This window comes from Salminus brasiliensis, chromosome 21 (assembly GCF_030463535.1).
Source record: "Salminus brasiliensis chromosome 21, fSalBra1.hap2, whole genome shotgun sequence".
NCBI classification, from domain to species: domain Eukaryota; kingdom Metazoa; phylum Chordata; class Actinopteri; order Characiformes; family Bryconidae; genus Salminus; species Salminus brasiliensis.
Window position 1 is genome coordinate 5,432,162 of NC_132898.1, and position 16,509 is coordinate 5,448,670.

The window sequence follows — 16,509 nt, forward strand, 5'->3', positions numbered from 1 at the left end:
GCGGCGACTCCAGATCCGGAAAGCGCAAATCCGTGACAGGATTTCGTTCCGACTGCACAGGCAGCTCTGCTGCAGCCCCACTCCAGCGGAGTCCGTCCCGGCATAAAAACGCGGCCTGGATTGTTACGTTCTGGACCTGGATTCACCAACATAGCAAATACGCTAGCTGTAACTTACCCTTTTATTAAAAGACAGCGATCCGAATCTAGTCTTCAGTGGGTCGGATTGAAGCTGACAGTCCGGCCTCGGTCTTCTTCCAGCACTATTAAGAATCAGGTCCAAATAAGCCGTGTTTTATTACAGTGAAATCCAACGAGGGGGCTGGGGCTGCTGCTGCTGCTGCTGCCGTCTGTGCTTCTGCTTCTTGCGAGACACCCAGCAGCAAACGCTGCCCGAACCCGTCAGCTTGCGTAGCTATCAGTGGGTTATATTAGCTATATTGGATTTCATTATTAACTACGCAGCTTGATTGTGCATTTAATACGACAGATAGGCAGATAAAACGTTAGCTAAATTACAGCTGTATGACTAGACGTTGGTTGTAAAAGCGTGGGCTGTGTGAGCTGGCGTTGGCAGGCAGGCAGGCAGGCAGGCTGGCTGTCTAACAGCAAAGCAGGTCTCCTGACCCAAGCTGTTAAGTTAGCTGTGGCTGGGTTAACGTTTAATTTACGCCCAAAATCTGAATATTAACGTGTTTAAATGATATTGAAATCAATCAGAGGATTAATAACAATCCCTTTATTTAAAAGAACCGTCCCAACGAAGGTCAGCTACCTATGACATTGTGGAGCCCTGTGTGTGGGCCAGCTATCTAGCTACTTCCCTCCTAGGTTGGGTCCCACTGGTCTACTACTACTATCTTTAATATTGTGTGAATGTGGGAAAACTGTCCCTTAAGATGACTAATATTACCCACTCCATCTTCTGTATGTGTATTTGCATCGCTTCCCTCTACAAAATCAGTCCTATCCCGCCTGCCTAACCAGCCCGCACCAAGCTCCCAAGCTCTGCCGTCGCCCCCTAAAACACAGCCCAAACAGCAGCAGCCTCCTGTAGGTGCTTCAGCAGTCCAGAGAAGTAAAGGCAACCTCACAGTCAACTGCAGCCTAAACTCAACCAGCAAGCTTCACCCCCTTTCTCCACCTCTTTCCCTGTCCGGCTAGCTTCTGCTGCCCCCTGGAGCACAGGTCCAAGCCTAAACATCGTCCACAGAACTGTCTGTTCAGCCTAAACTGTCTTCAAGTAGTGATAGTACTTACTTTTCTTTTTAGAATATAAACAATCTATTAAATATATTACTTAAGATAAAAAAAATGTGTATTTATTTTAATTACTAAATGTAAGTAAGTATTTTAATGTGTGTGTTTAATGAGTGAGTAGTAACTCAAATGTTAGAAGTAAGAAAAATCATTAACATACTAAACTACTTAAAAAAACCAAACAATCCTAGTTCATTATATTATAGTGATATTAAACAAATAAAAAACGCAATTATAGTTTTATAGATTTTCTATATGTAGTTATGTCACAAAGTTTGGTGTCAAATTCATCAAGAAACAGCGTAACAGCCCAAACAGACCTACATGCTGAAGTATATTTTATAGATATTATATATTTATTTGTACATTGTATGAACAGACTCCTAAAAAGCGTTCACCCTGGAGAGCGCTTTCAAAACCTTCGTTTTGTGTACTGTATTAAAGAGAGGCAGAAACACAAGGAAAGGGCTATATGTAATAGCCCTATAAGTGAGGCCTTAGGTGTGCCATATTCCTGCTGTGTTAAAATTAATTAATTTAATCTGATCTCTAATTTGTAGCTGTGGGTCTTAAACTCAAGGTAAATAATATATACTGACATATCTGACAATCAGTTGTGTTTTTACATTGAGAGTTGAGGTTTTTTTCAATATGTATACACATATTTAAATGTTAAATAAATTGTTTTTTTCATTTCATACCATTATTATATATTTTTTTAATTATTATTATTATTATTATTATCATCATATAATATAATGGTATTAACCGAAAAATATATATTTGTATTTAATATTTAATATGTACATATTTCATATTTAATATACACACTCAAACACTGGTGCAACGTACGTCGTGAGTGTTAGGGGGGCTGAAGGTTGAGTGGCAGGATGGTGGCGATAGAGGGCGGATTTACACCAGAGTATTTGAGACAGAAGAAGAGAAAGAAAACAACGGCTGATCATCAGTCGCTGGGTCGCTTTATTGTGGCAACCAGAACATCAACAAACCTGAACACCACACTGAGCCCTGAGCACTGAGCCCCGAGCACCGAGCCCCGAGCCCCGAGCCCCGAGCCCCGAGCACCGAGCCCCGAGCCCCGAGCCCCGAGCCCCGAGCCCTGCCTGTGCTCTCAGCGCCTCCAGAAGATCAATGTCTGGGAAACTGAAGAATGAATCTGGGGTGAGTAGAAACTGCCCGCCGTGCTGCAGAAACGACCGCGTTCACCTCAGTCGATCAGGGCTTAACTGAACCCTGAACAGCCAGAGATTTAGAGATCAGTGGGTGTAAATGTAAGGCATGTACTGCTGCTGTTAATGTTACTGTTACTGTTACTGCTACAGTTACTGCTACTGCTACTACTGCTGTTAATGTTACTGTTACTGCTACTGCTGCTGTTACTGTTACTGCTACAGTTACTGCTACTGCTACTACTGCTGTTAATGTTACTGTTACTGCTACAGTTACTGTTACTGTTACTGCTACAGTTACTGCTACTGCTACTACTGCTGTTAATGTTACTGTTACTGCTACAGTTACTGTTACTGTTACTGCTACAGTTACTGTTACTGCTACTACTGCTGTTAATGTTACTGTTACTGCTACTGCTGCTGTTACTGCTACAGTTACTGTTACTGCTACTACTGCTGTTAATGTTACTGTTACTGCTACTGCTGCTGTTACTGCTACTGTTACTGCTACAGTTACTGTTACTGCTACTACTGCTGTTAATGTTACTGTTACTGCTACTGCTGCTGTTACTGCTACTGTTACTGCTACAGTTACTGTTACTGCTACTACTGCTGTTAATGTTACTGCTGCTGTTACTGCTACTGCTACTGTTACTGCTACAGTTACTGTTACTGCTACTGCTACAGTTACTGCTACTGCTACAGTTGCTGTTACTGCTACTGCTACAGTTACTGCTACTGCTACAGTTACTGCTACTGTTACTGTTGCTGTTACTGTTACTGGTACTGCTACTGCTACTGTTACTGTTACTGCTACAGTTACTGTTACTGCTACAGATACTGCTACAGTTACTGCTACAGTTACTGCTACAGTTACTGTTACTGCTACTGCTGCTGTTACTGTTACTGCTACTGCTACTGGTACTGCTACTGGTACTGCTACTGCTGCTGTTAATTATACTGGTACTGCTACTGCCGCTATTAATGTTACTGGTACTGTTACTGGTACTTCTGCTACTGTTAATGTTACTGGTACTGCTACTGCTGCTGTTAATGTTACTGATACTGTTACTGGTACTGCTACTGCTGCTATTAATGTTACTGGTACTGTTACTGGTACTGCTACTGCTGCTATTAATGTTACTGGTACTGTTACTGGTACTGGTACTACTGCTTCTGCTGCTGTTAATGTTACTGGTACTGCTACTGGTACTGCTACTGCTACTACTGCTGTTAATGTTACTGGTACTGGTACTGCTACTGCTGCTATTAATGTTACTGGTACTGCTACTGCTGCTGCTGTTAATGTTACTGGTACTGGTACTGCTACTGCTGCTATTAATGTTACTGGTACTGCTACTGCTGCTGCTGTTAATGTTACTGGTACTGGTACTGGTACTGCTACTGCTACTACTGCTGTTAATGTTACTGCTACTGCTACTGTTAATGTTACTGGTACTGGTACTGCTTCTGCTGCTGTTACTGCTGCTGTTACTGCTGCTGTTGGTATCCGAAAGTTTTAGAGAATATCTGCTCTGCTAGTATAATGTGGACTAGTTTCCATGACTCAGATTAGGCCTAGTCTATCAATACGGTTTCCTCTTAATGGGAAATTCCTATTCCCAGTCTAGGAACCTAACACTCCATGTTCACAAGCACCCAGAGACTGCCTCTAATTAGTCAGTTCAGCTCCATTAAGGTGCACACATGGCTGACATGGCTATTTAGTTGTGCAAACACAGTTTGTAAAAAGTATTCCCGATAGAACGAGACTCCCCAGAGCAGCTGTGCATGAGTCTAAGGTCACCGTGCCCAGTGCCTACCAGCATTAGCCTGTGGAGCAGTGGGACTGTGTTCATTCATGAACCCATTGGCACCATGACTAATGCCAGGCGTGGGCTAGAGGGGTATAAAGCCCTCCTGGCATTGAGCTGCAGGCAGAGACGCTATAACTGAGGAGACCAGCCAGAGTCCCTATGACTCTCAACATGTCCTCTGTTTACGGGTGAATTCCCATCTTTCAACATCTTTCTTGAGTGTTATGGTGTCTCCCCAGCCATAGAGATGAAAGCCTTGTCTCAAATATGGCCACCAAGTGAAGGACATGAAAGCAGAGGACCTGCGTTCTCTGAAATGATGGATGGTGCTCCATCCAGTAGTTTTGGGATGAATTAGGGAGTTGGGGATAAAGTAGGGTGGTGATCATCCAGCAATCTCACTAACTTGTAACTGAATGCAATCAAATCATCACAGCGATTATCCTGCAAAATCCAATGGAGAGCATTTTTCCCTGGACAGTAGAGGGAGTTACTCCAGCAAAAGCAGGATGAGCTCTCTTTAAAAATACCCTTGTTTTTAAAAGAAACTGTGGATGAGCAGGTGTCCCAATACTTTTGTCAATTGAATATGAGAATAATATGATAGGTAGTATATAGAACAATTTATACATGCCATCTATAGACAGCCTTTTATACAGGCATGATGCGGATCTGCCTGCTGGACCCACCTGCGTTCAACCAGTACATGAATGCTTTGACCATATTGTCGATCTTGTGTTTTTCAGTGATGGTCTGATGTTTGAACTTGAGAATGGGAAACCCAAGCTTGTGTTAGCCAGCTATGGTAAGATCATGTACTGTGCCTTTAAAGTATGTATATTTAAATATTTAAATAGCAGCGTCATTTAATCTTGCCTTAAATTCTACTTGTTTTCCAGATGAGTCAAAGACCTCCAGTAGGTTGGGACACAGTCAGGTATCAAGTATTGCAGCTTCTATCATTATTGTTGGTCTCCAGAAACCTATCTGCCCTCTCTCTGTGATATTTACTGCTTTTAATTGTCTCTGCACTAATAACAGGTGTCTCAGAAGAGCAGAGCACAGAAAAGCACAGTCAACTCCAAACAGTGTCCCAAAGAGCCCGAAAGACCCCCGAAAGAAAGGAAGGGTGGAGATCCTGCAGGCGTAAACCATGCCGAGAAGGCGACTGCGCAGGTCCAGAGGAAGACCAAAGTCAAGGCCAACAAGGACCAGCGCAGTGTCATCGGGGTGGTCAGAGTGCAGTCAGAGAGCAAAACGAAAGCCACAGATGAGTCCTCAAAAGTCACAGAGAAGACCGTGAAGGAGAGCTTGGTATGCTTAACCCATGAGCAACTTCAGCAGATCCTCAACACCATCAAGGCTTCAGGGCAGAACGTCCAGGACGATTCAACAGCAACACGTGTTCAGAACGGTGAGGTCTGTGCACTACATGGTCACCAAACACCCCATATGTGCTTGTGGAACATCTCAATACAAAGCCGTGGGCGTCAATAGAGAGTTTCCACTCATTTGCTTCCAGTCGGCCACAGGAGCATTAGTGAGGTTGATTGCTGGCGTTGGGTAATAAGGCCTGGCTCTCCATACCAGTTTTTCCATACCAGGGTTGGCAAATTGCTTCTTGGAGAAGAACTGTCGAAAGAATAGGACTCTCTGGAGCAGATAAACATGAACCTATTGGTACCATGCTGCCTATTGCCAGGTGTGGGCTAGAGGGGTATTAACCCCCCCAGCATTGAGCTGTGGAGTAGTTCTCCTGTATTCTCTGCCATGGTGCAAGGTGCTACATCCAATACTTTTGGGATGAGCTGTGGTGGTGATCATCCAACATCCTGACCTCACTAACGCTCTTGATTTTGGAAGAAACAATGAATGAGCGGGTGTCCCATTACTTTTGTCCATGTGATGTTTTTCTTAACCGCCTATATCATTTGCCAGGAGGCCTTGGAACAAACAAGGGATGTACATCCAGTGAAATGCTGACCAGCGAAGCTGCTGAGCTTCTTCTGGATAGCAGCAATCACAGACAAAGAAGACAAGAAGGAAACGAAGACAGGTAAGACACTTTAAGTAAAGTACAAGTCCACTAAAAAAAAAAAAAAAAAACACTGTGGTGTCTCCTGATGTGGGCTGGGGCTGTCCTGGCATGGTTGCGAACATCCACAGTGCCTTCATTGCATCTACTGATGAACCTCAACCCCATCACAGCTTTCCACAGGCATTCTGTGGCTGGTTAAAGAGGGCTATTTGTGGTCACACATCTTGGAGGCTGGGACGTTGTGGGTCTCATTGTATGCTTGTTGAATGTGGTCAGTTCAGTCTAGGGCTGTATTTACACCGCTCCGGTGTGACCACGGACATGAAAACACACTCCCTAGTCAGCTGGCCGCATGTAAAATTGATTGTTTTCAGGAGCGACGGGGTGAAGGTGATAGCATCGGCTATTTCATAGGACAAATACATCCAACCAGATGTGTTCCTGCTTGGATTTTGTCTTCTGGAGGGAATGCTGTTGAGTATAAATATGTGAACTGTTGATCCGAGCCTTTGGTAGGGATGGATCTGAAAGGGCCGGGAACCCAGAAACTGCTTTTCCTTCATGCTTGCATTTAGTCTGGTTTGCTCTTGAGTGTTGACATGGGTGGTGAAGATCATGACCATGGCCAGATCCAAAAAGAGCTCTCTGAGAAGAGGTTTAAAAAGGTGTCAGAACCGTTGGAAATCAGCCGTCCCGGGGCTATAACACTGGGGCCTGGAGGCCGCAAGTTCAAATCCTGAGCCATGCTGCTTTGCCATCAGCAGCCGGAGTCTGAGAGAGCACAGTTGATGAGGATAGCCAATAGTCAGCTGCCCGGCGATGTGGCATTGACAGCAGTTCGAAAAGAAGTGGTGGAGAATCTGAGGAGATGTGTTGAGCATTGCTAGTGATGGGGTGGGTTAATTGTCAGTACCAAATTGCTTCTTGGAGAAGAACTGCCAATAGAATAGGACTCTCTGGAGCAGATAAACATGAACCTATTGGTACCATGCTGCCTATTGCCAGGTGTGGGCTAGAGGGGTATTAAGCCCCCCAAGCATTGAGCTGTGGAGTAGTGCTTCTGTGTTCTCTGCAGTGGTGCATGGTGCTCTATCCAATACTTTTGGGATGAGCTAGGGTGGTGATCATCCAACATCCTGACCTCACTAACGCTCTTGATTTTGGAAAAAACAATAAATGAGCAGGTGTCCCATTACTTATGTCCGTGTGGTGTTCCAAGAAAAAAGGAAATCAGCCGTTCCACTGTCCAGAACGTTTATATACAAGTGGAGCAAATTTCAACTGCCAACATGGTCAGGTCAGGCCATCCTAGCAAGTTCAGGCCAAGAGTAGACCATAAGAGGTCATCGTCACGGGACCTCCTGCCATCAAAAAGGGACTGCATCTCTTTAGTTGTATGTTTTTACTTGCATTACCTCCAGCTCTCAATATGAAATGCATATTCATTTAAATTTGTTAAAAAAAACGTTTTCATGGGGTGTTCTCCCAAGTCTGACTTGTGAATTTGACACTTCTCTGTTCTCTTGATCCAGAAAGCCACCCGATTCGACGACATCAGGACTCTTCGGCACTTTAGGAGAACGAGAACGGGAGAGGGAAGCACTGGAAGCCAAAAGGGCACAGTGGAGGAGAGAGCTAGGTATTAAAGCAGGGGTAGTGTCTGATTGCACAATCAATACTAGACGCCTTTGTGTAGAGACTGACAAGCCATTCAATATTAATGACTTTGTGTTGTGGAGAAAGCAGGAGGTTGAAGTGGCAGAGAAGGATTGCTCGTCTGTGGCGTGATGTGGTTCAGTGCGTGTTTTCTGTCTGTGTACAGATCAGCAGATGGCTCTTAAAAAGCAGCAGAAAGTGAACACGGAGAGTACCCGTCACAGTGAGCCTTCTGCTGGACCGCGATCAAGTGACCAGCCATCAGGGGTAAGCCAGTAAGACCGTCCCTTTCTCTCTGCGTATGTATTGTAGTGTATATAGTGTATAAAACATGGAAATTACACTAATCAACCATAACATTAAAACCTCTGCTAAACTGAACTGATCTGGTTCTAATGGCACCTGTCAAGAGGTGGGATCTACACAATAGGCAGCAAGTGAACGGGATTTTCCGCTTGTGCTGGACGCAGGAAAATGGGCCAGCGTCAATATCTGAGACACATTGAACATCAGAACATCTTCAAAACATCAGGCAGGTCTAGTGAGGTGTTCCTGGTGTGCAGTAGTCAGTACCTACCAAAAGTGTTCCAAGAAAGGACAACCGGCGAATTGGCGACAGGGTCATCGGCACCCGAGACCTGTTGATGCTCATGGAGGCCCCACCTCACATCTTACAGGACTTGGACTAACGGATCTGCTGCTGATGTTATTCTTGCTGCCAGAAACCACAGGACACCTTCAGAGATCTTGTGAAATCCTTGCCTCGTCTGGTCAGAGCTGTTTTGATGGCACAATGGGGGCCACATTACCACATTAGGTGGTTTTAATGTTATGGCTGATTGCACAGTGAACCATTATTTGTGTTCTGTCTGATTATGGCTCACCATAGTTGCAAGAGGACAGGGTGACAAGGACAGCCACAGGCGGAAATCCAACAGCTACACAAACCCACGGCAGCCAGAGGGCTCTTCCATCTGCTATCCGCTCAGCTTTTGTACTGGGGGTAAGGTTCATATTCAGGATATCAGAGAATTTGATCTTTCGGTCAGTTGCAATGTGGTGGTAGCTTGTAGCATAATGTGTATTATTGCTCCTGACTGTTCTGTATGTCATATCTACGTAGGAGGCCACTCCATTGGAGCATGCCTTCAGCGAAGAGAAAAGGCACCAGCAGAGGCGCTGGCTACAGGACTTGGAGCAGCAGAGAGAGGAAGCCAAACTCCGGAAGAAGCTGGAGAAGCACAGCCAAAACCAGGTACACGCCTCAACTCAAGTCATTCATTTCCATGTCAAACATGTCGAGAACTTACGAAGCACTTTCTAGCCTTATCTGAAGTTCCTCTCCTTCAGTGTCCAGCGCAGTTTCTCGATTTCCTTACTCAAACACACCTGTGAGCAGGTCAGCTGATAGAGTGTGCTTGAGCAGGGAAATCGCAAACCTGTCCTAGCCTGGACACCAGCCTTCCAAGACCAGCACTGAAGAACCCTGTCTTATGTGCCCTCAGGCTGAGGACCATGAGCGCTGGGCTATGCACTTTGACTCCTTTCAAAGGCGTCTCCCACCTCAGCCACCCGCAGTTCCAGCCTCAGATAGAGGAGAGATGGATGTGGAAAGCTCCCTCTCCCATCACCGGTCCCCCTCAGGAGTTATGTCCACAGCCTGGGAGAACATGAGCACGTTTGGAGGGGACAGTATGGGCAGGGCCAGTGTGGACACCACTCAGGGGGGGTTTCAGCAGAAATCCAGGTGGGTTGTTGTGATGGAAATCTCGAGCATGCAGCTGATCTGAAGGGGAAATCAGTGTAACATGTTGGGGCATCCTTTTTTTTCAGTTATCTGCGTACCATGACTGCTCTACTGGATCCAGCTCAAATAGAGGAAAGAGAGAGGAAGCGCATCAAGCAGCTCGAACATCAGGTAGTCAGGAGTTGGGGTTTGTGATCAGTGGGTAATAGGAACCGGTACAGTGCGTTAGGAAATCTCAAAATTCTTCTGGCCGTCGCATTTTTCCTTTTTTTCTTTCTTCATTCCCTTCATCTTTTACTTCCATCCATCTCTTCCTTCTTTAAATCACAGTCTGTCTTCCTTCCTCTTCTTCTGTCCATCACTTCCTTCCTTCCCCTCATTCATTCATTCATTCATTCTCTTCATCCATCCATCCATCCATCTCTTCCTTCCTTAAATCAGTCTGTCTTCCTTTCTTCTTTCCTTAATTCCCTTCATCTTTTCAATCCATCCATCTCTTCCCTCCTTAAATCATTCTTCCTTCCACCCGTTTCTTTCTCAGTACCACTGACCTTCATCTTTTCCTTCCATCCATCTCTTCCTTCTTTAAATCAGTCTGTCTGCCTTCCATCCATCCATCCATCCATCCATCCCCCTTAAATCACTCTTCCTTCCACCCGTTTCTTTCTCAGTACCACTGACCTTCATCTTTTTTTTCCGTCCTTCCATCCATCCGCTCTTCTTTGCTTCCTTTCATTCCTCTCTTCCCTCCTTACATTTTCTTCCCTCCATTTCTTCTTTTCCATCTCTTCCCTCCTTCCTTAAATCACTTACTTACTAAAAGCTATGATCGTTTTTTTATTTTATATTGTTTTTATTTTATTGACAATATAGATTCTCAACTGTTGAACAGTGATTCCAATCTTTTAGACAGCGGTAGTAGTAAATTTAAATCGGGGCCAAAATAAAGTGCATAATAATCATAATAATAATAATAAATTATTATACTATGAAAATGTAAAATAACAGTTTGAACACAAGCTTGTCTTCCACTTGTGCCAGCGTGCCATCGAAGCTCAGGTGGAAGAGCGGAGGCGTCAGAAAGAGAAGGAGGAGGCTGCGCGCCGAGCACTGGAGCAGGAGGAAGAGTGGAAATTGGCTAGAGAGAGGGAGCTTCTCCAGCAGCAGTACCTAATGGACACTCAGCGGCAGAGACAGAAAGAGGTCGAGATTCTGAGCACTTTACTATGTACAGTGAAATGTGTCCTCCGCATTTAACCCATCTGTGGTAGTGAACACACACACACACACACACACACACACACACACTAGTGAACTAGGGGCAGTGAGTACACACACACACACCCAGCCAACTCCAATGCCCGGGGAGCAGAGAGGGTAAAGGGCCTTGCTCAAGGGCCCAACAGATTCCGAGCCCAGGAATTGAACCCACAACCCTGTTATCAATAGCCCGGCGCTCTAACCGCTGAGCCACCACTGCCCCCAGGTAGCCTGTTTAACAGTCTGACACTAAAGCCTCATTTATGCCTCAGGAGAGCAGCGCTGACTGACTGGCTGTTGAGGTAAAGATAGAATGTGGCGGAGTGTGTTTCAATGTGGCGGCCATGGCCTAAAGGCTTAAAGCCAGGCCGGGTGCTGAGGTGGCTGCTCACCTCTGGGTGTGCGTTCTCACTGCCCTATTCATTTGTCTGTGTGTGGGTTCGTGTTCAAAGTCCCAGACAGGTTAAAATATAGAGGGTGAAGTGTTCACACAGGGGATGTGTAGGGTCTTCCATCTGCTTGCCAGAAAGTAGATCTCCTACACTTGTTTACAGGTTGTTTTCTATGTTGCTTGTTGATTCTTGAAAGTTCTGACGATAAAGCAGTTGAGCTGAATCCTACAAATTGATGCTCAATTTCCTTTTTTGACCTGCTATAAGAGGACAAAAGTATTGGGACACCTGCTCATTCATGGTCTCTTCTGAAATTAAAGATATTAAAGAAGAGGGAAGGTTGTTCACTAGATTTTGGAGGAGCATTGCTGAAAGGATTTGATTGCATTCAGCGTTAAGAGTGTTCTTGCGGTCAGGGTCATCTCCCCAACTCATCCAAAAGGTATTAGATGGAGCACCATCCATCTTTCCATCAATCCAGTTCCACAGCTTAACGCTGAGGGGCTTTATACCCCTCTAGCCCACGCCTGGCATTAGGCAGCATGGTGCCAATAGGTTCATGTTTATCTGCTCCAGAGTGTCCTATTCTTTAGGTAGTACTTCTAGTACTTCTCTACAGGGACTAGACAAGCTGTGCATCACTCATTAGAAGGGGTGTCCACAAATACGTAGACATCTAGTGTATGTTAGCTCAGAGTCAGCCAAACATTATGCTCCTCCAGAGTAGTAGAGCAGACTAGTACGTTTCTCCTGAAGAGTAAATAAGGCTACAAACACAACACCGAATATTCCCTCTTCGTTCAGAGGACATGCAGTTAAACCGCTGTTTGTGCTGCACTGCTCCACAGCTGATGGCGTCTGATGGGAAATCTTGTGTGCTTCGGATTTTAGGAGTTGAAGTCACGCAAAGCTGAGGAGCTGTACTTGAGTGTTCAGAGAGCTCAGGAAGAAGCACAGAAGGATAAACACCAGCAGAAAATCCGAGAGCTTGCTAAGAAGGGCCATGACGTCTCCAACCTGCTGAGAAGACTGGAGGACGACTCCGCCTCGCAAGGTGAAAAGACTGAGGACATTTGTTTAATGCAATAGAAACGAAACATTCTGCCGTGCTCTTAAACATACAGTCTGTGTGTTTTGTCCATGTATTACAGCTCTGAGTGGGCAGAGTTCAGGGAGTGTGGCTGCAGAGGACACGGCCCAGACAGTGGAGGGTCCCAACGCAACAAGAAAAGACACTGCAGTTCAGACAGGTGACTGTTTTTTTATAGTGTTTAATGGGGGAGGGCGGATGGCACGTTTGTTTGTTTATTTATTTATTTATTTATTTATTTATTGCTGAAAGCTGTTGCTATAAATGATATAATGAACCTAAAGAAATCAAGAACGACCTAATATTTATAATACTTATAATAATTTTTGCTGTTCCTCATTTAATGAACAGTGTGATGATAATCTTCCACCATTGCTCTTCAATGCAGAGGTCAATGAAAGAAGTCCATCCAGAAGTGAAATCTGTGAAATCGGTGTTAACACCAACAGCGACTTTCAAGCTCCATCCGCTCCAGCTGCACACATGGCTTCTACCAACATAAAAAGATCCAGGCGCGAAGCCCGGCTGTCTGAAAAGAACGGCGGAAAAGAGAACATGTTCATGGCGCTGAAAGAAGCAGACCCTTACGAGGCCTATGCCAGAACAGACAGAGCCCATGCACAGCAGCCTGGGAGGAAGCCGGACTGGAACACACACAGGCCGAGCAAGCCGTTCGTTCCAGCGTCAGAGCGCTACCCTGCTGTCCTGCAGCGTCATCGGCAGGAGAGCAGAATGAGGCGTCAAATGGAGCTCCTGACGTTAGTGGAGAGGAACATGTTCTCCAAGACGCCTCAGCAGGATCCTTCTTCCCACTCGCACATGGACCCAGCTTACCCTCCACGGCGCCTGGACTCGGCTCACAGAAAAGTAAGGAGAGCGGCTGTGAGTGTGCTAGGGTGGTGCACAGTGTGGTGGTGATGGTGTGCAGGAAGTTGGATGCATGTTCAGGTGGCTTACATATTTCGATGTCTTTCAGGGTGAGGATTTACAAAGAGGAGCGTCCACTTCTTACACTCAAAGGTAAGCACCTTGGTGTATTGGTACTTACACACAGTATCGGTATCGGCAATAGAGAGCATTGATACCAACTTACTGACACCCTATTTAAAAAAATAAAAATAATATTTACAAAAAATAATTATTACATTTACATTTTCTATCCATTTACATTTGACTTTTTTTTTTTTTAATCAAATAACACCCTCAAATAATTATCTTAGCAATCGCCACAACCACAGCCTTGTATTTGACCACATACAAAAAACAAATAAATAAATGAATAAATCCTCAAACTGTCACCATCTCTCTCCAGCAGAGGGCACTCTCCACCCGTCCCAGCTGTGAAACACAGACCCCAGCAGTTCCAGCAGCCCTCATCACTGCAGACAGAAGAACCAGACGAACCTTCAGACGACGCAGCATGGCCTCCGTCCTCTGACTACGTCCCTTACGTCCGCACAGATGAGGTTTACCACCTGGACCCCCTCGCCCCAATCTCCAGGCCAACCACACGTGAAGCTCCACAGAAGACACATGCAGGTATAGAAATGGCTGCGCTTAAGAAGGTTTTCACAGGTGGCCTTATAGGGGGTGTTTATTTATTTATTTAATATGTCCTCTATGTTTTATTTAGATGTGAGTGGCAGCAGACAGCCCACCCCTGTGGTCCAGCGGGACCCCCTGTTGCATCCAGAGCTGCTGAAGAGCACAGAGAGGCAGCAGGCCATTCTCAAAGGGTTGTCTGAACTCAGACAGGTAATCTACAAAATCTCCTTCAGACACTCAATAAAGGACATTCATACTTATTCACTTCCTGAACACAGTATGGAGATCTAAGTCTTATTATTATTATTATTATTAACAATACTTATTTTAGCCAAAATAACATTGTTGAGTAATTTTTCATTTCTTATGTTATAGGTCTTATTATCAGTCTGACTTTTCATGTGTAGTTACAATTGAATTATATGATTATTTTATTATTTTTTAAGATAATCAGGGGTGAGTTTACTCTTAGCCCTGCAGTGCTAATTATTTTGATCTGGTGGAACTACTTTAAGCAGTAGTTCAAGCAATACTTAGTAATAATGACACACCCATACCATATTTAATATTTATTATGTTATTCTGGCCAAATCGGCATTACGTTTTGATGAATATTAATATTATCATTATAACAAAATACTTATAATACTAATAGCCTATAACCCAGCCCACTCATTAGTAATGATCCAGACACCCGCCACCACCTCTTTTTAAACTGCTGCTGAAGCAACACCACCAGGCACCAACATGCTCTGAGCAAAGCGTCGGGTAGCCAGCTCTGATGCACCGGCTAGCAGACCCCCGGGCCGGCCAGTATCACACTGAAGTGATGTGGGGCTCTGGCTGCTGATGGCAGGCCCCATGATGCGGGATGTGATCCAGTGAACCTCTGGTCATAGTGGCAGCATCTTAGTCTGCTGGACCACTCATAAACCTCAACGAGCTTCTTTCTGCAGTTCAGCACCTACAAGCCAGAGGGTGCTTATTCCTCTATTGATTAGAGAGGGGACTACAATATAATACGATCAAACTAAATAATAATATAACAATAAATAATGTGTAATTAATATAGATATGAGATTTTATGTAATGTGAGTGAGTATTTTTAGGGATGTTCTTAGCCAATCAGATTTCATAACATTGTAGGGAATAATTACAACAAACTGTAAATGAGACTTGAGTTGAATTGATTGGCTTGGAGTTTATGATTGGTTTATGAAGCTCTTCAGGGGAAAATTATTATTCCCCAAGAATTCCCTGTTTCTTCATTCAAATGATGCTGTTATTTCCTTTTATTTTTCCAGGGCCTCCTGCAGAAACAGAGGGAGCTAGAGAGCAGCCTAAACCCTTTATTACCAGGACAAAGCAGAAACCACTCTCCAGCGTTCCAGCCTATGTGAGAGAAGTCCTCTCCACAGAGGGAAAGACAACACTCAGTAAATCAGCACTTTACCTTCCCTCACCTTTTACAGAGAATCACTAAACATGAGGACTAAAGCATTGAGCCGATTCCTGCAGTCAGCCTGAAAACCGAGCTGCTTCCGGTCTGTGTGGCAGGAACTGCAGTTCAATCAGCACTTTTCATCATCTTAGTTTTGAACAGTATTTGTATATTTGTGTTCCTGGATGTATTGAATGTAGATTGATGTGGTGGTGGTTGGGGGGGGGTGTAATGTAATTGATTTAAGGTATTATTTATTGTGTTACTGATCTCGACTGAGTTCACTTGAACTGAATCTTTGACAATGTGAATTTTCAACCAGCTACCTTAATGTTTGGATGTGAAATAAAGTATTTTGGATTTTCTTAAATATTTCATGTATTGGTTTGGAATATTAAAGCAGGACAGTAGTAGTACAGTGTATAATAGAGTATTATGAACTCAGAAATTGCTGAATTCCAGAAAGCCCTGCTAGTAAGCAAATTACACATACATATATTCTTTTTAGCTTAGAAAATAATTAAATTCAAGTTTCTTAAATTTCCCATTTCTGATTTTATATTCTAATGCTGATGTTTACATGGAAACTTGACAGGATCTTAACTTTTGCTGTCAAAACATGTTTATTTTTAGTCGGTCAATTCTGTGACCATCAAGAACAAGCACCTCTGCTGGCTGGTTTACCCTGTGCTAAGAGCAGCCCATTACTTATTTTCTCCCAGAATCCGGTTTTAACCCTTACTCTGCTCTATCGTAAGAAGGCGGGGCTGCACATGGGAATGACGTGATTGACAGCCTTGGCTGGAAGAGACCTGTCGTCTGCAGGATCTGCATGGCGCCCCTTCTGTTCATTACATGGAGGAGCTGTAGGAGTTGTAGTGGAACTTACATGAACTGAACTTTTACTGTTAGAATTACTGGACAAACTGGGAATCCAAACTGGGAAAAATCCACTCTGCTTCTGCGCTGGAAGCTCAATGAAGGCGGTCTGAGACTCACTTGGTCTGGCCCCTGCTGGCTGTTAAGAGTACAGGTACATTCACATTAAAGACAAACATGGATCAGTTAAGCACA

The 16,509-nt window shown here is 44.4% G+C and overlaps 2 protein-coding genes across 3 annotated transcripts in view; one reads left to right on the top strand and one right to left on the bottom strand.

Moving 5' to 3' along the window:
- Nucleotides 1–1,138, bottom strand: part of ip6k1 (inositol hexakisphosphate kinase 1) — a 50,136-nt gene extending 48,998 nt beyond the window's left edge. Inside the window, exon 1 of the mRNA XM_072666221.1 lies at nt 178–1,138. The gene's annotated coding sequence lies outside the window, so the exon portion shown is untranslated. The remainder of the gene's footprint in view (nt 1–177) is intronic.
- A 1,067-nt stretch (nt 1,139–2,205) lies between these two features.
- Nucleotides 2,206–15,767, top strand: ccdc66 (coiled-coil domain containing 66). Of its 2 annotated transcripts, none has more exons than XM_072665821.1 (19): nt 2,206–2,441; nt 5,013–5,071; nt 5,166–5,203; nt 5,308–5,680; nt 6,205–6,322; nt 7,837–7,943; nt 8,127–8,227; nt 8,850–8,963; nt 9,084–9,215; nt 9,466–9,707; nt 9,794–9,878; nt 10,749–10,910; nt 12,251–12,413; nt 12,511–12,609; nt 12,838–13,316; nt 13,426–13,469; nt 13,762–13,988; nt 14,083–14,204; nt 15,299–15,767. In XM_072665821.1, the coding sequence occupies exons 1-19, from the start codon at nt 2,431–2,433 to the stop codon at nt 15,392–15,394; spliced, it is 2,772 nt and encodes a 923-aa protein (XP_072521922.1). In that variant the 5' UTR covers nt 2,206–2,430; the 3' UTR covers nt 15,395–15,767. The 2 variants fall into 2 exon arrangements, with proteins under 2 accessions (XP_072521922.1, XP_072521923.1); XM_072665822.1 differs by having other exon boundaries at nt 13,765–13,988.
- Nucleotides 15,768–16,509: the final 742 nt, after the last annotated feature.

Excerpts from the sequence above, each read along its gene's own strand:
- ccdc66 (XM_072665821.1), top strand. Across the intron at positions 5,072-5,165 it reads GCTTGTGTTAGCCAGCTATG|ATGAGTCAAAGACCTCCAGT; the intron begins GTAAGATCATGT and ends CTTGTTTTCCAG. Across the intron at positions 12,414-12,510 it reads GGACGACTCCGCCTCGCAAG|CTCTGAGTGGGCAGAGTTCA; the intron begins GTGAAAAGACTG and ends CATGTATTACAG.